Source organism: Odontesthes bonariensis, chromosome 22 (assembly GCF_027942865.1).
Source record: "Odontesthes bonariensis isolate fOdoBon6 chromosome 22, fOdoBon6.hap1, whole genome shotgun sequence".
Lineage (NCBI taxonomy): Eukaryota > Metazoa > Chordata > Actinopteri > Atheriniformes > Atherinopsidae > Odontesthes > Odontesthes bonariensis.
The window spans coordinates 14,102,029-14,122,982 of record NC_134527.1 but is presented as its reverse complement, the minus strand read 5'-3'; the positions used below and the strand labels follow the sequence as shown (position 1 = coordinate 14,122,982).

Here is a 20,954-nt window from a genome sequence, read left to right as displayed (position 1 = left end):
CAGCAGATAGAATGAAAGAGGTGAAAATCTGCTTCCCCTGTTTTATTTGTGCAGCTCAGCTCATAAATAGAACCCCAGCTGCAATCAGGGAAACCTCCGGTAGCAGTGGCTGGGATATAACTGCTCTTTACTTAGACATTTTCCTTGTGCCTTTAAGAAGGCATATTTTTTGTTAATGTGTTGTGTTTGTATGTGCAAGTGTGCAGTGGTTTAGGAAAGCCTTTTTGTTAAGACTCCACGATCAGCCATGATGATAAGAGGGCTTGCTGAGCGCAGCGGGGGGAAGGGTTTTTTCCGTAACTGCTTCTCTTCTTCACACAGACAGAGAGATTGTTTAATTAACACAAGATCATTTGTAGAAACTGTGCTTCTACCCTCGTCACAAAATCTGCTTTTTCAAAGTAAACCTGTTAGAAATGGTTTGGTGTTCCTCTTTAGTGACCAGAACACTGATCAGTTGTGCATCTAGGTTGACAAACCATGCAGAAGGTGTGCATTAAGACTTTTTTCTTACCAGTCAAGAGAAATTTCCTGGGTTTCTTTCATGTTGTTTTTGATTAACTCTCACAAATGGTTCACAGACCTTTTCAAAGGGGATTGTATAATGATATTGAATAAATGCCCTTGCAAATAAAAATGCCTCACAAAGCAGGGTTTTGTCTGTACACATGTTGCTTAAATTGATGTGAAAAAAATCAAATGCTCAACATTGCAGTTTCAGAAAAGGTAAATCCAACTTCTTAGCATCCGACATCCTATATAAAGCTCCCTGTCAGCTCATTATTCAATGGGGGTTTAAATAAGGTACTGTTTAGGAAGTCTTTGAACAATTTTCCCTTGCTGATGTAATGGCATGATTTATTGAGCAAGAAAAAAAGTGCCCAACTGGCCCCACATGTGACATTGATGAATTACTTTGGGGGGTATCCAATAAAGCTTAGTGTAAACTGAGTATTTCTAAAGGAGAAATAACTATTGATTACATCTCTGTCCTGTCAGAGTTGCAGATGGTAATATGTGCAGTGACTTCAGCTTCCTTTATATGAGCTTTTACCCCACCGAGGCCAGCATGCAAGCTGCACGAGTGTAATAAGTGCTTTGTGTCAAGCTCTTTTAAATCTGTGCATCTGCAGTAGAAACTAGAGAAATAAGCCCCACCAACAAAGTAAGTCATAGAAATATGAATTAGAGGGATCAGTTTTGTGCACGATGCTGCACCCCCTCCCCATTGAGGTATGCACAAATCCATAAAGTGCCATTGAGAAAACGTGGTGTTATAATTATGATAGAGACAGCAGGTCAAATAATGAGGAACATGTGCTTCAGTAAATCTCTGACAAAAATTCTCCCACGCCTCCAAATAGAAAAAAAGGCAGTTTTTGAATAAGTAAAAGGCTGTTTGCATGCTTGATTGTTTTTGCTTGCGCACATACCACATATACGAAGCAGAAGCCCACTTTTCCTCTTTGTGTTCCAATTATCCCCCAATAAGGAGCCACGGTGCCATCCCACAGGAGCGGTAAAGAGTCTAATGATCTGCCATAATACTGCTGTTAAACGGCCTAGCTCACAATAAAACGCTGTAATTCCTCTTCTGTCTCACACAATAGGCTGAATTAATACCAGTGGGCTGCTTGCAAGAATGTTTGGATTAGAGAGAGACTGACGGAAAGAGAAAACTCAAAATCAAGAAAGATGGAGAGGGCAAACAAGACAGAAAGACGGAGAGAGTCGAGTAAAATTCCTCAGACCAGACAGTCTTAAAGAAAAAGAAAAATGTCCAGGCATTAGCATTACTGCAGGGGTCAGGGGGTCTGGATACTCCCTGTTCCATTTTCTTGCATACATAATGGCAGTGTGTGAGACAGTGTCAGGCTTGAGGCAAACACACACACATTCAGTGGTTTTTCAAAGGGATATACCTTTGGTGGAAAGGCCATGACCTTATTGTTCTATCTTCGTTTAAAACTAATTTTTAATTTATTCCGTTTTAGCTCCACTAAACTGAGCATAAGCTGAATAGCCAGAAAAGCAACATATCTTCAAATTAGCTGTTCATTTTCCAATGGCTAAAAAGTATGCAAAATATGTGACCTGTGACTGTGACAATTTATTTTAATCTAATTATGTATGACAAATCATGGTTTTACATATACTTTTCATCATTCATATCATTAGATATTTTGCCACTGAAACAAAAATGAAATAAGCTTACACCGTGTTCACTCTCAAATATGTAAATTAAGAAAACGTTTAGGCACTTTTAGTCAAAATATCCACTAATGTTAATAGTGAGGTGGGTAAACGGTCTGAAGTTTGGTCAGTACTTACCAACAATCCTTTTGGCTGGTCTTATATCTTAGAATAATTTTACATAGTTATGGATCTATTTGTACACTTCCTCTCCAGAGTCTGCCTAATCTTCCTGGAGATCTTATTTAGACAAGCAGATGCTTCACTGGCTATTTTTGGCAATCCATGAGCTGATATGTCTGAAAGATTTCTTAATCTTCCTTAACTTGACCTCCATTGTAGTTTTGTGGACATCAATCTATTTAATTGTGTTAAGCAGCTGCTTAGAGGAGTATCAGGACTGTTGACAAGCTTTGGCCCTAACAAACTAATTAGATTAAAAGGGATCTAATTTAGAGGTTGAGTCTTCTTTTAACTCTATTATTTCATGAAAATGAATTCAGTACATAATTGCATAAAATGATGAACAGAATATTTGTTCTTTTTGGAAAAGAGTCAATCTTCTTATAATTTGTTTATTCGCAACAGTCATTTGACAATTGCATGCCACTGAACCAAAAAGATAATGTTCAATGAATGCAAGTTGCTGTTTCTGATTATCTCCAATAAATTATGAATTCACAAGTATTTTCAAGTGTATTACATTGAATGCTCTTATTTCTAGAAATGAAAAGCTTGAAATTAGATTAACAACAGTGCTCAGAGAGCATGTCCGCCACCAAGGCTGTATTCCATTTTTGAAACGAGACATGCAGTGTACTGCTCTTATTTTCACAAGTTGACACACTTTCCCCAGGTCTTAGTGAAATATGTGTCATACTTTGGTCAAAATACCGCAGAGAGACATTACAACTCTTCTTTTCAAAACTGTGAATTTACAACTTGTCTTTGGGTGTGAAATGAGAAACTGGACTCCACTGACCCCTCTCGTCTGCAGGATGCGTCTCAATTGAGATCTGTCCAACAGCTTTGAGCTCCCATGCAAACATAACTTTGAACACATATTTAACGCAATAACTCTTGAAGCATGTTGTTACCTTAATCAACAGCATAGAACACCTACCCTGAGAACTAATACTAGCACAAAGAACGAACCAAGCTCAACTAACCATAATGACAGTAAAATAAATAGGTCTCAATTTTATTCTACAGTCCCCTCGTCTGCCGTTCGGCCACAGACAGTTGGTACAGGTCCCTTGTTAAGGTACACTGTCATTGCTAGTCATGTGTTAAACGGGTTGTTAAAACACTGCAACACAGTTAGCATGGACGGCTGAAGTAATGAAAGGATGGTAGGTAGCGTTGCATCCCTTTCAATCCCGATGGTAATTTCTCCGTCAGGTATTAGCCTGATAAACCCCGGGCTCCACTGTCTGTTCATTCCTCCGTGTTTTAAGTTTTAAGAGAACAACGTTAAGAACTGTTTCTAATATGGGCTGTTTTCAACCAAAGTTTGTGTTATCAATGGTGGAGATGTTGATGTTATAATCAATGGCAAATTGGAAATCAGAATTTTTTCATTTCGGACTAGGCAAAAATAAAAGAAAGCGCACCTATTAGAAATCAGATTTCCTAGTTGGAATTTAAAAAAATTAAACTGTTAACAAAGCACTGAGCATTATTAGCTCGTATCTGTCTTAAGTTAGAAATATATTGCTGTTGTGAATTTGCTTTGTGAAAAGAAAGAGCAAAAAAGTTTGAATTTCCTGATTCAGAGGTACAGTGAATGCAGCATGATTTGAACTTGAAGTTGGGAGGAAATGATGGGAAGGCTGGATTTTTCTACTCTGAGCAGGGAGTGTGATGCACTTCCCCCCTGTAAATCTGAACAGCTCACTGGATAACATATTTTCAGACCTAGGGGGAATGTTGTTTAATGGGTTCTACCCTGACATAAAAAAAAAAAAACATACTAATCTTTTTGGGGAAGGTAATAATGGCCTCAGAGACAGAAATGATATGCAAACTGATATTTTTTTTCCTATATTATTGATATATAAACTGTGGCTTTAATTGTCAGTGTGTGAAAATGTATAGAAAAACTGAAATGGGGCATATTTAAGTTATGCTAGAACCTTTTTAATTGTGCCCACCTTTTTCTTTCATTTTTAAAAGGCAGTCTTTCACAATAAAGCAACATTTTTTTTTGTATCTTCCTATCTACACCATAGGATGTAGTGATTGTCGGGGAGGAAAATTTCACCACACCATGCTACATCCAAATGGATGATGAGGCCTGCCACATCCTGACAGAGACACTGGGTACCTACTGCCTCGTGGGCCAGTCTCTCAGCGCCGCAACCACCAAGCGCCTCAAACTCGCCATATTTGGTCCCATTAACTGCCCGGCCATGGAGTATCATATCAGAGTCTACTGCCTGGATGACACACAGGATGCATTCAAGGTAAATGTGCAGCATCTGCATGCGTGTTCTTGCTTTTGTCTCTCTGAAAAAGGTCATATGTTGGGAAATTAAGTGTTTTTAGTGTTGTAATATCTGAGAGCTTTTCATTGAGACTTATTTGTGTGTAGGTACAGCAAGAAGATTAGGTTTGTTAGGCAGAACACACACACACACACACACACACTCACACTCTCACACTCTTCTGTTGTCCATTACATCAGTTCTATTTAAAACCTGGACACATTTTCATGGAGGAAAGATAAGGAATGATTATTTCACTGAGAGGTGATACTGAACAGTTATTAAGTTTGGGAATGGATAATAAGACAGTGATAGTGATCTTGCTGCAAGGACATTGAAGTTGTGTTTAGATTGACAGCTCTAGCAACTGTCCTTGCAAACGGGATGCATTCAACGTTTCTTGAGGTCAGTGTACAAGGTGTCAGTGCTAATTAAGTTTGCCTTTGTGTATCCAGGAAGTTCTGCAGATGGAGAAGCAGATGGGTGGGAAATTGTTGGATGAACCAAAGACACTCAGCTTTAAAGACAGCACCCACAACCTGAGACTTTCCATCCATGATGTCCCACACATGTTGTGGAAGAGCAAACTACTCGCCAAGTACCAGGTAAACTAGTCAAACACATTTACTATAAAACCAACAGCAGTCGCGAATGTTGTTTGAGTAACTCCTCTGCCCTTCTCACCTTTCTGCAGGAGCTTTGCTTTCAGCAAGTATGGTGCGGTTCACAGAGGAACCTCCACTGTTGCTTTACCCTGGAGCGCTTTTCTGCCAGCACGGTGGAACTTGCCTGTAAAATATGTGTGCGCCAAGTTGAGGGAGAAGGGCAGATTTTTCAGCTGGATACAACACTCTCAGAGGTAGCGTTTGAATTTAATTGGGAGCATTAAATTAGCAGCAAAACATTGACTTGCTTTGCAAAGATAATGGTGTCATTACTGGAGAATGAAGTCAGTCTCTCTCTCTCTGTGCTGTAACTCAAGCTTCATGTGCCTGTTATTGTGTGAGGTGAACTTCCAGACTTCCCTCCGCTGAATAAACCATATTTTTTGGTTTAAAGCCTTGTCATAAAGAGTGGGATAAAACCAGTCTCAACACTGCTCTAAATTTGTCCAAATGGAAGTCCCTACAAGCTGCAGAATTTTTTGCTTTTGGTCTGTGATACTGCAGCTCCAGCATGACATCCTGTGACTTCATAACTACAAATAATGGATTTCTTAACCATTAGATAATTGCCAACTGGGTTGGTTTGAAAAAAAAACATTTTGCATATAGTGGGAACCAGATGTCAGTGAGACTGGATCTGGAATCAAAATAACATTGCCAGTATAATTGAAACTACCTACTTAACTAAAAAGTGGTCCTATGGTCACATGTGTGGCTTTGCCTTAAGGTAACTCATTCTGTTGTTCAGGAAGACAACTAGTGCTGAAACCTGATCCAAACTGGTCCTGTGCTGATTTAACAAAGCGGTGTTAGGGAGATGCTTGAATGAATTTCAGTTTCTCTTCATTTCTTTTGCTACGTTGCATAAACCATTAGGGTGGACAGCTGGCAGTCTTAACCCTGCTGCCTTCATCTAGTCTTGCTTATAACAGGCCAATCTAAGCAAGAAAATGGCACAGGGGGATAATCGCCCTCCAGTTGTGCTCTCCTTTCTTTACAAAGGACATCTGGGCAGGAGAATAGAGCCCGAGAGATGGAGGAGTGTTCTGCTTTGCACTCAGTATTGAGGTGAATTACTCTAAATGTACTGTAAATAGTACTGTAATAGTAAATAGTACAGAGCTGTGTCCCTGCCTGGCCTTGGTTAATTTTCCTCTTGGTCTTGATCTAGTTTCTGTAGCTATACCAATAACTTAATCCTCCAGATGCAATTTGTTTGAAAATCACTTATATGATTTTATTGTTAATTAAATGAATACTCTTTTTTAACCTATAAAGGTCTTTTTTTTTCTTCTCATTATGTTTCATTATGTTTCATTTTGTGCAATGTTGGATTATGTCAATATAGTTTACAGCCTGAAAACAGTGGCTCGAATATAGTCTGTCTCTCTAATCTCTTTTGCTCTCTCTTCGCAGGATTCCCAGAGTATCGACACATCTCTGCTGGACCCCGCCAGTAACATCACAACGCTGGTGGGGCCAAATGCCTTTCGTATTCCTGTTTCCATTCGACAGAAACTGTGCGGCAGCCTGGACGCACCACAGACCAGAGGCAATGACTGGAGGATGTTGGCCCACAAACTTAACCTTGACAGGTGGGAAGCCGAGCGAGACAGTGACTCACTTTTAGACCCTGAGTGACGACAATTTGGCCTCATTAACTGTCTGTCTTTGGTCAGCTGGTGACTCACATTTAGGCCCTTAGTGATCATAGTCTGGCCAACAGGCTGATGTCAGGCCTTTAGTATCTATTTAACAAGGTAAATTAAATCAATTAGAATAATGGTTTGTACATGCGCAACCTTAATGTGCTAAATAATCACTTTCATTTGAAGCAGACATCAAGATTGCATGGGAAAAATGTAGATAACCCATCTGTTTTTAATGTGATTATGATTGTTCTGTGGGAACGTGTCTCATTTTGATAAGCATCAGTCGAATTGAGATTAATTGGGTTGGAGTGAACTGAGACAGACGAAGATGGAGACGACGCTCCTCTTTTCAAAACGTCACCCACGTTTCTTTGATAGTCTCGTGTGTGTGATGGAGGTATCGTGTGCATCCATTTATAAGGTCCCAGCTCAGCGGGGCAGCCTTATCACAGGCAGCAGCTGCAGATTGACGAGACCACTTACTGAGTGCAGCGTGAAGGAAGCAGAGTGTAGGCGAGACAGACGCAGCTTACAGGGCAATAGCCCATAGCCCAGTGTTTTTGTAATCAGCTTTTTATAGGATTTATGACATGGAAAATGTTGAACACTATTTTCTAAACGCAGGGCTTCGTTTTTCAACCAGAGTTCACTATGTTCTTGCCAAATATACTGAAAATCGGAGGCATAAGTTTGGTTATTTGTGAAAATGTGGATTCAAAAGAGAACCACTGATGATATCCGAAGCGAATGGCAAATGCATGCACTTTCTGAATTTGAGAAAATCATCTTTGTATGAGAACAATATCTCTAGAATAACTGAACAGTTCTGTTGCCTGTAAGGGCTCAGAGGAGAACAATGAGTGTATTATTGTCTTATGGGCAGAAATCAAACCTTGTAAATATGATGGGTTGGCGGATGGGCGAGTGAAAATTTCCTTTAGTACATGTAAGTTGAGCAGCTCAGGAAACAGCACTTCCACAGTAGGATTTAGACATTTGACAAACTTTGACCAGAAAAGATTTTAAGAAATATCTATTATTCTGGCTTTATCTAGTTAAAGACATTAAGGACTTTAAGATTTATCAGTTTCAGATCTGTAATGATACAAAACCAGCATAGTGCTCAGCGAGTGCCCACTGAATGAGAAATTAGAGACAAATCTCACAGGACTCCATGGGCACTGATTGTGAATCTCAATTGCAGGTTCAGTGACCAAAACACTAAATTAAACTAAACCAAAGAAACAAGGTGAAGACCACCATTCTGTAAGCATATGGAATGAAAGTTAACCCATTTCCATTGTAAAGAGCTTGAAGACAATGGATCCCTCCAGAGACTTAGCCATGACTGAAATATAGACCTGACAATTCGAGTTGTAATTATTCTTTTTCAAAGGAGCTTGGTGTTGCAGCTATAATTAATCTATTCAGCACACAATGAATCTAAGGATTCTTTATGCTTATTTACTTTTCTGTCCACAAGACAGTACATCCACCAACTTGTTTGGTACTTCCTGCTTTATCTGATACTTCTTCATTGGTTTCTCCTTTGCATCTGTGTGTCAAATAGTCCATTTGAAGTGGATGAGATGAGAGAGGAATTGAAGTGTATGCAGCTGAATGTTTGGCAAAGTACAATGAAAAGGTCACAGAGTGTAAATAACCAAAGTTTTTGACTGGTTGGACTAGTTTTTTTTCCAGAGAAAAGTACAGTGTTTAGCTGCCACCTACATTCATTGTTTGAAATGAGATTCTGCTGTGGGAGGACATTTTTAGATTTGACTATCAAATAACCATGAGTATCTGACACCACCGCTAACTGGAGTTAATCATAATTTGTGTGAGGAATATCAGAGAAAGTGGTTATATTTAAACTTAAGTAAATATGGACGCATACCACTGTGTGGATTAGCTGTGGATTTGGTGCTTTGTTGAGGCTTTAAAAGGTCGGTTTATCTTGATTTTTTTAGATTAAAATTCTAAAGGTTTATTGGGCGTTTGTTTTGAAAAAAATGTCTTACAAGTAGATTAAAAAGCATTTGTGTAAACACTGAACTTTTGAAAAATAACTTGCCACGCAAAAGCTTTGAAACTTTCTTTTAATTAGAGGGAATCTGATTTGTAATCAGCAGCTCATTTGGACGTACTCCCAACTTTTAGACGACTGAGATTTTCCTCTGAGATATTTACTCGTTTAATTAAAGGGGAAGTCTATTTAAAAACAGATTTAAATGATTATTGATTCTCAGGTTGCAGCTGCAAACAAGTTCCCTTTTGAGTTTCCCGTCATGATTACAGTATGTTGTTATTGAGCAGGAAAGTTAATGTTTACTGACATCAGTCTGTCAGACACCAGCATTTTTGAGTGTAAAGATTCCTGTCCAAATGGTAAAGATGAATAGATCCCATGCAACACATCAGTCTAGTGTTGTAACACGTTCCAACCTTAGTTTAAAAAACTTTGTTTAAAAGGTTTTCTGAAAAATTCAACCTGTCCACAACATTTTAATTTCTCAGCTTCTGAGAAACTACAGACAAGAAATAAAAAATCATCCGAGAGGTTAATCATCAGAGTTTGTTGTAAATGACAGACTTCACCTTTATCTTAAGCAAAATATTTTCTTTTTAGAAATATTTGCATGTCTTGAAAATGAAGATCGGGCTGGAAAGGTAACAGCATGAAAATGTCTAAAAGGGTGACGCACACACACGTTGCATCGTGTCTACAAAGGTTAATTCATGTAAATCCGTTCATTCCCATCAAGCATTTACATACCTTCATCTCCTCTAACCTCTTCATTTTGTCACACCTTTCATTTAGGTATCTGAACTACTTTGCCACCAAATCTAGTCCTACAGGAGTCATCCTGGACTTGTGGGAGGCTCAGCATTTTCCGGATGGCAACCTCAGTCGCCTCGCCCAGGTACTGGAAGAGATGGGACGCCATGACAGCCTTGTTCCTGCTGTGACTGAGCACTGACGTGCACGCATCTGCGAGTGTGACATTCCAGACAGGAAGAGGACTCAAATAGAAAAGCAAGGGGGGACCCCCATAAGCAAGACAGTGATTTGGCATCTCAGTGACAAATGCTCGTTAACTCTCGCTAATGCTGCGTGAGTGTACTCTCAAAGAAGTAAGAATATTGAGACAGCCAGGTCTACTCAGCCATGACCTAATTAAACACTGGCAAAACAAAGGGTGTAAAAACCTGGAGAGTACAACAAGAATCTTTGCCAGTCACTTCTCTGGCTGTTGCTTCATCTCTGGTACAACGACTTGATATTTTTGGCTCCAGTTTCCTTGGAAACAGCTGTCCGGTTATTTGGATGAGCTATGCAGATGTGGGTGATTTTACAAGTGTTATTGACACACGATGAGAGGTCAAAGAATCAAAGAAGGAAGACGTGGATCAGAGGAGGAATCAATCTCTCACTCTCCAAAATCACTTTCCATAGTAACTCCATGGACAAATGTTCTGTGATAACATAGTATTTAATAACATGCCTATTTATACATATCATTTTTTAAATTTCATTCTGCCTGCTAATGAATTCTTTTGCAGAGTCCTCTCATTTGGTCGCGCGCTCTTTATGTTTGGCTGTATCATAGCGCCACCTGGTGGACGCCTGACGCAGTAATGACCTGTCCTGTCATCCACGAATGAGTACAGAAGGAAATCAATAATTTTTAGTGTCCCTGTTGTAACTACTATTAATACTTTTTAGTTATGTTATGTACAATTTTTGATTCGTTAGTTATGTGCAGCTCTTATGCAGTTCTTATTTTAATTCTTTATAATGTGTTTAAGTTGCATCTGTGATAGTTGTTATTTTCCTTTTTTTTATTGACATGTTTTTCATGATTTCATTTGGCTAATTACACCAGTTTCCCCCGAAAGAGAGAGATTAAAAAAACAACAAAAAAAAACAACATAATTGATGTTTATGATTTTTATGTTGTTTGGTTATAATTTACATGACAGACTCCGATAGAGGAAGATACTGTTATCAAACAAGTATATTTTTGTAGGACCAATGCAACTAAGAATAGCTGCTTTTTACCAAATAATTGACATACAATGTTTGACGTTAAATGTAATACAGAAGGCGGTCAAATAAATATTGTGTCACTCCATGTGCTCAGAACTGAATCATATTCAACCAGACCTTTGGAGGAAAGTGGAGATTTTAACTCAGACTTTGATGTTTATACAATAATTGACAGAAGCCATGTTATGAAGACAGTGATTATGTGCATAAAAATTAGTGATAGCTGTAAATGTGACATTCTTTTAATGCAGCAGCACTCGCTCAAGTGTTTTTAGTTGGTTGATGTTTTTTTTCTTTCTTTTTTAATGGCTGTTGTTCCAGTTTTCGTAAAGCCGTCTATGCAAACTCTGCATCCTTTATTGAAACAATCTTTACATTCTCAGTGGGCTGGCCTTTGCGTTCCCTAGTGGTTCTTCAGCTTCATGATTATTATTGTGTATAGTGAGAATGTAGCCTGTCTATTTCTGACACTCATGACGTTCCTTGCAACAGCTTGCGTTTCACCTGTCAAGTTATTGTACAAAGTGTAAGAAAGAATTTTTAAGACTAATAATAAATTATATTTATATGCAACATTATAAATGGAGCATGGTTGTTTGAGTTGTGAGATTGTGAAACACTAATCTTTATGACACATACTGGTTTTATTAGGGGAACATCATCCAGATCCACGCATACATGGGTGCCATAGTGGTAGACAGTGGACGGACATATTCTGTACAAAGATGAGACATTTTTTTTAACATTACTGGTGCAAGGCAATAATTAATAGACTTCAGATCAACTCTGTACAAATGAACTGTGAGTGGAAAGAAGGGACTATACGGGAGAGCAAGGCCTCGACTCTGGAGGTTTAAAATTGCAACTAAAAGCACTTTAGATAGAACTTAAAAATTAAACAAAACAAAAAAACTATATTTCCTGTTTCTGCAGTAAGTATCTGTATGAAAGTAGACTCATTCTCTTTTTAATAATAACAACAATAATAATATTAAATCTTTGATATTGAGGTCGCTAAGATTCAATTAGACTTCAAAATTTCTTTGGATAATTAACAGTCACCATGAACTGTATGTGACTGTAAACTCTTCATGCAGTGAGTCTCACAAAAGAAAAAAAACACACAAAAAGGCAGCTGTGACAGTACAAAAGACTGATTATATAATACTGCTATATGGCTTTAGAAAGCAGTGCAGGATGTCCCTCTGTTTCAACCTGATAAGAGGGATTTGAGTTCTCTCCTGCAGCCGTCCTTCACCACGTGTCCACCTGGACAGTCTGAATCTGGCAATCATTCAGCTTTCACAGAAAGCGCAACCTGAACACTTCGTCTGAGGCAGAGATGGCTCAAACAGTGGAGGGACACTACCCGCAACTCAATAAATCTTTTGCCTCTCATTTTTTTTCCTGGCCCCATGGTGACCATTATCTCCATCACTCTTCCATGCTGTCAGAATTCTTTGTCCTATCATTCACAGTCTCTTATTTTTCCCTTTCTTCCTTTGGCCAGTGTAAGTGGCCTGTGCCAGTGGCAATGACAAGTCTGTGGGTGATGAAAGCACCGCTCCTGACTCTCGGCTACAATTTGATGTCTTGGGATTCCAACATCTTTGCCAGGGTCTTCTTTAACCGCAGGGCTGTGAGGCGACAGGCCGGGCTGTGAGACCAACACTCCGACATCAGTTTTCCCATCTGTCTTAGACCCTGAGGACACAAGTCCATACATGTAAGAATACAATGGCATTTTTAAATTGAAATGGCTCTTGATTATTAAAAAACTATCTAAAAAAATGGAATTTAGAGAAAACTATAGATGGGATGATTTTCTGGCCGGCTTTGGGTCCACTTGAAAAGTCATGACTAACCCACAGAAAGTTGTTCAGAGCGACCTCTTTTATTCTTAGAAAATAATTCTGTGTCGATTGATGACGTCGCTCTCATCCAAAAGGGCTAACAGAGTAGTTTGATGGACATCAACAGGTGTCAAGTCAATGGATATTTCAGACAAAAGTGCAAGATAGTGTTTTAAACAACAATAATTAAAAAAATACCGTCTGAGGAGAATTTGTTTTGGAGGATGAATGTTTTATCTCTCATTGAGATCTCATTGACAAGTTTTTCATTGCTGTTGGATTGTTGTCATGTTCATTCTACACAATACGTTTCTTATGTGTTTGAGAGGCTTTGAGTCATGTGTTCACAATAAATAGCTGTTCTGCAGCAGAGAGTCACAAGCTACAAGGTTTTCCACCAAACATAATCCACACTTTGTCTGAATAAGAAGTCAGACAAGTCAGGGATTAAGTTAAGAAGTGCAGAGAAGTGACTCTCGTCACTAACGTTACGCAACACACAACCTGTTTGGCTGACCTGGTTGTAAAAGAGAACTGGCAGTTTCTCTTAATGGCTTTTCTTGCTCAAATCTATCATCATGTCACATTCTGGAATCATTAAAGATGATCAATAAGGTTTACTAACATATGCTAAGTTTCTCTAGCTTCTTCACAATGCTCTCCGTCACATTTGTATATGTTTGTTTGTTATTTTTGTCATGTCCTCTGACAGTCGCTTGAGCTCTCACTGGCCGTAGTTCCAACTCAGCCAACACTCCTTCTCCTCCGACTTCTTGAAAATTTCAAACAGATTTTAGTCAGGGATCTTTGTAGAGTTCCCACACAGTGACTGATGACCGCCAATGGGCTTCAGATCTAGGGCTTTTGTCTGCAATGTAAAAATCCTGCTAGAAATCTTCTAGTGCGACCTAGGCGACCTAATCCAAACAAAACGTAAGGTGAATTCTGTGCATCACAACTATACATGCTTCAGATGAACCAAAAAAAGAATACCTCATCACCGCTCCAGTGATTAGCAAATGATGGTCTTTGTTTCTTAATGCAGACGACCTCTCTCATGTCCTCATAGGAAGGGTCGGTGGGAACAAGGTCATGATAGGGCAGCTGATACTCCTCCACAACAACTGTAGGAACATCAGAAATGCATGGGAATCAGTAATAATCAAAAGAAAAGTATTCTCAAAAAGTAAATAAGTTCCTCTGACCTCCAGAGATGCAACGCCGGGTCATCTCCCAAAGAATAAGTCCAAAACTATACATGTCGGCCATTATAAAAGACTGGAAGGTGCTTCTGTTCAGAGTCTCCTCCAACACTTCAGGTGGCATGTACCGCTTGGTACCAACTCGGAGGTTAGGAGGGATATCTACTTCATTCGTGTCACTGAAACACAAAACGAAAATAAAATGAAGATATTTCTTCATGATTCAGAAGATGCACAAGATACTCCCTGATTGTATTCAAATGTGTGTTCACGAGTCCAAAAGGTATGTTGTACCTGTTAAACTTTACAGCCAGCCCCAGGTCTGCTATACAGCAGAATCCATTCTTTTTTACCAAGATATTTTTGCTCTTCAGGTCTCGGTGTGCAATGGCAGGTTTGCCCTGTGTGCCATAGATCTCTGTGTGCAGGTGACAGAGGCCTGAAATCGAGGAATATGCCAGCTTCAGCAGAGCCTTGACATCTAAGGTGTTGGACTTGAGGTAGTCATATAATGATCCATTCTCATGGTAGTCTGTAATTAGGTAGAGCTGAGTCCAAGAGCCAGTTCCTTTAATGTCGGCTGCTATGAAACCTGGAGATTGGAAAGAAAAGATGGGAGGAGTGAAATATGCAAACTAATCCAGACAAAACAAAGTATATGATTCAACATAAGAGAGAAAACTTGGGCTGAATGCAGCTACTGTTGGTTGTACACACAAAAAAAAAAAACACAATTTACTCTTACTCTTACCTTTAGGGGTATTTCACATTCATTTGTAAGATTTTACCTAGTATGTTCTCGTGCCTCATCAGAAAGGTCTGATAAATTTCCGTCTCTCTGAACCAGCTCTCCTCCTCAGTGGTGAAGAAGACTTTGACAGCCACTCTCTCCCCTCTCCATTTGCCCATCCAGACTTCTCCGTATCGTCCTTTTCCGATCTGCTTTATCATTTGAATCTGCCTGGCGATGGTGCGCTGCACCTGGTAACAAATCATTATAAAAAACACTGTTTTAAAATATATAGTTCATATGCACAAATAAAACACTTTCTGTTAGAGAGGGTATTCATGACATATTTGCCTTACTGTCACTGATGGATAATCAGAGGAGTCAAGCAGTTCTAGAAATGAATGTAGAATCTGATTTGTGTTTAGACTATATTTTATATTTATATTTTTGCTTAACACATATTTTGGATCTGATAAATTGATCTTTGTGTATTTATCTTTATGTAACAGCTGTGTATCATAGGCTTTCACAGTCATTGTAATTAAACATTTACAACAAAAAACTATTACTGATATAAGTTTGTATACTAATTATACACCAACATCTAATCTCTAAAAACTGGGGAATCAACTATGAGACCATTTGCACAGAAAGCCTCAGATTATGGACTAGTGTCTATACTTATCCCATTAAATCTCAGGCTTACATTTGGTATGATCAATCACAACATTCTGTTACGGAGGCTTGGAAATATTACGGAATTCAGGAACTTCAATAGGCTGGGTTCAGTCATATTTATCTCATAAGCTCCAGTTTGCTCATTTAACAATGAGTCTTCCTCACACACCAGAGTTGATCATGTATTCCACAGGGCTCATAGCTTTGACCAATCTCTTTTTTGTATTGAACAGTGTTATTGGCCAGCACAGCATAACATTTCAATTGCTATGCGGTGAATACTTAGCTATATTTATTCATGCAAGCTCAGTGAAAAGTAAAGTTATTGTCTTTGGACCTAAACTTCTCAAGATCATGCTACCAAACCATGTAGCTGCTGTGGATAGCATCACATGAGGAAACTTTGTTTGTTTGTTTGTTTTTCTACTTTTCTGGGATTCTCTCTTGATTATAACCAATCATAATACTGATTTGTAACTAATCAGAGCACATCCTCTGTCAACAGCATTACTTGATTTCAAGTTTTTAAAGAGAGTGATCACAAAATAAACAGACACAGAAAACCAGCAATAATTACATATGTCTCCACCCGAGCTGTTTACTTAGTGGGGTAAAAAGTGGTTGAACAATGTGGCATTTAGCATCAGACAACGTGGCTTTTGCAGCGTCTGTCCCAAATATCAAAATATATTGCTGACAATTTCAAAATGACCACATATAAAAAAAACTAACAAAAAAAAGAAAAAAACTGTAGGACTACTTAATGTCAATATTTGGTATATTCTCTTTTCACTATTGACAATGAAAATAAGGTTTACATCAACTTAATGTCATTGCATTCTATTCATACTTTATTTCATACAACAGCATGCAAGTTTCTTGGAAGCAGGGTGGTATGCATTATATCTTATATGTTAGTATGTTCCCACACAGTATTTTATCTCTATTTGGATTTGTACTTGTGTATGTAGTTTTTCTTACCAGCAGAGGGAGTCCTGACCCAGAGCCAGAGCCGATGCTGCGGGAGTGCTCAATCAGGTCCTTCAGAGACTCCCCTGGGGGAATGTAGGTCTCATCCTGCTCCAGATCAATACTGTAGCGCGGCTGTGATGTCTGGCGCTTATATCTGCCCCAGAAAGATGATGTGATGTTTGCTGAGTGAGCATCAGGAAGTGCGCATTTGTTGACACATGTGTGTGCTCAAGACAAGTTTCTTACCTGAAGTAGCAGAAGACAAGAATGACCCCAAGGATGCTGCAAACTGTGACGGAAATGAAGAGAGCTATGTACCGGATACTGCTGTCCACGTATTCTGAAAAAATGTTGAGATGTGAACATTTAAATCAAAGTTTATTTTGTATTATCATATCATTGTTAAAGATGAGCCCTGGTCTGAGTGAGAAAGAGAGAGGGTAAAAGTAAAACTGGTGAACAGTTGGTGACACTCATGTGTGCATCTTTCTCATTTTCATTGGCAGAGACAAGCTCCCCCCCCCCCTTCATTCTGTCCTCCAACCCCCGCTTTCACGGCACATTATCGATCCCATCCCGTCCATGAATCCCGTATATCAGGTGTCACGTTGACATCGCTACAGAAACTCCAGAGACCTAAAGCAGCTCTGGGGCTCTAGCCTTTCTGCATCAGTCCTGTCAATCAGACACACAAACTTAGGTGTCTGAATGCTTGAGATGCGTCATGCTGAGGTAAAGAATAACACACACAGTCAGAAACATAAAGTAGATAAATACAAACTGCATGGTTGTAAGTGAGCTGTAGGACAATTCAGTTTTTACTGATTTAGTTTTTCTAGATGAATTTATTTAGATGAAAAAACAAACACAAACTGAATAAATGAAAAATATCCTAACCACAACGTCTTGTCAGAGAGCTCTTTGTAACTTTGTGTCTGATTGGATGAAGGTCAAAATGAAATGTTTGCATGGTTCTGCAGAAGCATTGTGGTGTGTGTATGCGACACGGAGTCTGGGTAACACAGAAGGAGAAAGAATGTGTGTGAGTGTTGGTTTGCTGTTGAGTGACAGACAGACAGATATCTCACATCCGTCCTGAGGCAAGAAACTCAAGCAGGCCCTGGGGAGACGCTGTCCTTTTCATTAGAGAGTGAGAGAACAAGTCAAATGTGTTGGCTCCGTTTCACCTGCCTCTTTCCCTTTGCCTCCCCTGAGCAGTATGAGACACTTCACTCCAGCACCACACTGTGGTTTGTAACAGTTTAAACTGTCACTACCCATCACGACCTGGCGTGGCCTGAATGAGCGCGCTCTAACAGCCTTTCACACTTTAAAGTGGGGCAGGATTTCATAGCGTGAGAACCTGTGTGGGCAAAAAAAAACTACCTGATGTCACAAGCGAAGGAAGGGTAGGATGTAGATCTCTGTTGCAGTAGTCCTGATCCGTGCAACACTTGAGAATTCTCCATGAACGCGCATTCCACGAGTCCTTTCAAACACATGAGAAAAAGATAGCCATTCATTTCTGCATGACACTAATGAGGACAGAGAGGTGATGAGTATTTACAGTCACAGTTATCCTCTATAACACTTTACAATAAGGTTTTTCCACCCTGCATGGGGATACTGTCCAGAACAATATTTGGTCCCACAGGCCCCATAAAGAGCCACAGAGAGTTAAGAGCAGGTCATAAGGACTTAACAACACCTCATGAAAAGGGACAATTAGGCAAACACACACACACACACACACACACACACACACACACACACACACACACACACACACACAGACTTACTCTGCACTGGAACTCGGAGCCGCCCTGTGCCAAACAACCAGCGGACAGTGCAGCATGACCCCCCTCCTCCTTTATAACCATGGTGAAGCAGAAGCCATTAGTCCTGCCAAAATACACACAGACCATCACTTACTGTAAACAATCATCATCTTTAACTCTCTAAGTGTAGAAGTGTTGGATCTGGGGTTCAATAACAGTCAGTTACATCTGTTTACAGTTATCCATATATGGAGTCCATAGAACAGAACTGCAAACATTCATGAGCAGAAACTCTGAATTCATATTCACAAGGTGGATTAATGTTGTAAAAATCTATTGATTTTCTCAGATAAAATAGTATTTGGCACTTTTTTTTAAATAAATGAATGTCTTGAGTAATTTATGAAGAAGGGTTGTGAATATCTACCACTTCCAGTTTTGGAAATGTGAAGCATTTCTGCTTTTCTCGGCTTTCTTTGTGAATTGATCATTTTTTCTTTGTGGACTGTCAGTTAGATAAAAATAAAAGTCTGCGTGAAGACTCTGAAGAAATCACCTTGAACTCAAAGTCCACGGAAATTGCGATTAATAGAAAATCATTTCACAGACAAAACAATGAATGAAGTCATCTAAAAAAAATAAAAATCACTGAGATTAGTTGACAATGGAAATGATTGGTAACTGTTAAAATAGAGCTACAAAACAGAGGCTTCAAAGCATTTTTGTTTAACCTAACATTTATATAAAAATATGTTCAAACCAGGACAATCAAAGTGCTATCAATAGAAAAGTTGAAGAGAGTTTCGCTATCAGGCTAATTCATCTTTTTCCTTTTGTCAATTTTCTCTCCTATTTGGGAACTGAATTATACTCAAAACAGAAGATAAAGAGAGTTTTTTTTTTAATTATAAATGAAAAAAACAAAACAATCAGGAATCAATAATACTCAAATTTATCAGCTGACATCAAATGATGATGTCATATGTGTACTGTTAACATGATTTTAAAATGTAACTTTTTTCTTTTAAATATCATAGTTCTAGTCAATTCCAGTATATTGTGACACCCCTATTAACATATATTACATACACCTAAATATGTAAGACACAAAACTTGAATTCTATGCCTTGATCTTTCCAACATAAGTGGACACTAATGCAAGTGTTGATTATCTGTGCCTCGGGAGGCTTGAGGGGTATCAATAATGAATGCGCTTAGAATAAATGTTTGTGTACTGATAAAGCAGTCGGATGTCTTTTGGCAAATTACGTCCAATATTTTTTTGTTTAGTCTTCCATTGGCCGCAGTTAAGTTATTTTACACACTGTCCACCCAGGTGTGTGTACTCCACCGTACATGCAAGTGTTGTTGACAGAGCCTTCGGGACACTGGGGGTAGCAGTGGCACCGAAGTATGTTCTGAACTGAAACTGTGGCTGTGCTGCTGCTGCTCTCCTCCCGTCGCTCCGACCCCTCCTTCCGTCCACTCTTCAGTGGCACGGTGTCCAACATGTTCGCTGCATGTGGAGGACAGAGAGAAACACTGGATTTAGCGTCATGACAGATTCAAGAATACACACATCGGAAAACAACGTTTCTTATCAGTTTTTAATGAGAAAAACATATCAGAAATCTGCCTGAACCATGGCACGGCAATCCACAGAAAGTGAGAATATGTGCAGCTCAAAGCAACCCTGCTGTTCTGGAACGGACTCAATGTGCCTGCATGAATTCTGAACCCAGAATATTAGTACAGACCAGTACTTGTGTTATGAGAGAGTTGCATGTATGTAAGTGGCTGTATATGTCAGGGAAAGTAGTCTTCCTCTGGTTGGGCGTCTCTAAAGTGTATCTGTGAACTTGTGATTCAGAAGAATCTGTCAAATCTTACACAAATACCAACACCGCAGCGCCTAAGCTTAACGATAACATTGATGGTGTTAACCAACATGTAAAATGCATTGTGAAAACATTGATAACCAACTTAAAATGTTTATTCAAACCTGTTAAAACAATTACTATGGAGAATATGTTTATTTAAACACTCTATCTATAGAAATCTGAACAAACTGTTTCACAAACTGTTTCAACAATCAATCTTCAAAGGGAAAAACCCTTTAACAATCAGCATTACCAAAACGTGGGTATCAATATGAGCAGTATGCAGGTTAGTAAATATGTGCGAGGATTTGTGCTCTTAGGAATAACATTTGCCATTCGCAAAAGTTCTCTACATCAGAGACTGATCCGAAATGAGATGTCACACTCCATTGTAATTTCCTGTAACTGTGTCATGTGATTTTCTCCGCTGATTTGCCCCTCTAGCGCCAAGTCCTGAGTCTCTTCATTCCCATGGAAGAAGTGAAGGTGAGCACAGATTTTCACCAATTCTTTCAAACAAAAGCTCCAAATCACTCAAGTTACACGAACCACACTGGCAAGAGTGTTTCTCTTCATTCAAGAGTGGCGATATTTGTTGTGATAGCTTGTTTCCTTTGACCTTGGCATAAGAATAAGACAATAAAAAAGAACATCCTCCCAAGATTGCTATACTTATTTACAGCACTCCCAGCAGTGGGATCAACACTTTTCTAAATTAATTTGGAGTAACCAAAGACCAAGAGTAAGATATTCAACTTTGCAACTACCTGGGGAGAGGGGAGCTATGGCTCTGCCTTGTCTCCTAGATTATTAC

The 20,954-nt window shown here is 39.1% G+C and overlaps 2 protein-coding genes across 4 annotated transcripts in view; one reads left to right on the top strand and one right to left on the bottom strand.

The window, feature by feature from the left end:
- unc5cb (unc-5 netrin receptor Cb) overlaps window positions 1-11,648 on the top strand; it is a 120,417-nt gene extending 108,769 nt beyond the window's left edge. For all 3 annotated transcript variants that reach the window (XM_075456536.1, XM_075456535.1, XM_075456534.1), the window contains 5 exons: window positions 4,425-4,658; window positions 5,135-5,284; window positions 5,374-5,538; window positions 6,761-6,939; window positions 9,818-11,648. In XM_075456536.1, the coding sequence (XP_075312651.1) occupies window positions 4,425-4,658; window positions 5,135-5,284; window positions 5,374-5,538; window positions 6,761-6,939; window positions 9,818-9,977 (888 nt within the window). In that variant the 3' untranslated portion in view covers window positions 9,978-11,648. The remainder of the gene's footprint in view (window positions 1-4,424; window positions 4,659-5,134; window positions 5,285-5,373; window positions 5,539-6,760; window positions 6,940-9,817) is intronic.
- Window positions 10,584-20,954, bottom strand: part of bmpr1bb (bone morphogenetic protein receptor, type IBb) — a 59,207-nt gene continuing 48,836 nt past the window's right edge. Inside the window, exons 5-14 of the mRNA XM_075456537.1 lie at window positions 19,617-19,776; window positions 18,282-18,384; window positions 17,869-17,971; window positions 16,729-16,822; window positions 16,492-16,636; window positions 14,891-15,083; window positions 14,397-14,694; window positions 14,106-14,281; window positions 13,894-14,024; window positions 10,584-12,751 (exon numbers count right to left, since the gene is read on the bottom strand). Coding sequence (XP_075312652.1) covers window positions 12,626-12,751; window positions 13,894-14,024; window positions 14,106-14,281; window positions 14,397-14,694; window positions 14,891-15,083; window positions 16,492-16,636; window positions 16,729-16,822; window positions 17,869-17,971; window positions 18,282-18,384; window positions 19,617-19,776 — 1,529 coding nt within the window. The 3' untranslated portion in view covers window positions 10,584-12,625. The remainder of the gene's footprint in view (window positions 12,752-13,893; window positions 14,025-14,105; window positions 14,282-14,396; window positions 14,695-14,890; window positions 15,084-16,491; window positions 16,637-16,728; window positions 16,823-17,868; window positions 17,972-18,281; window positions 18,385-19,616; window positions 19,777-20,954) is intronic.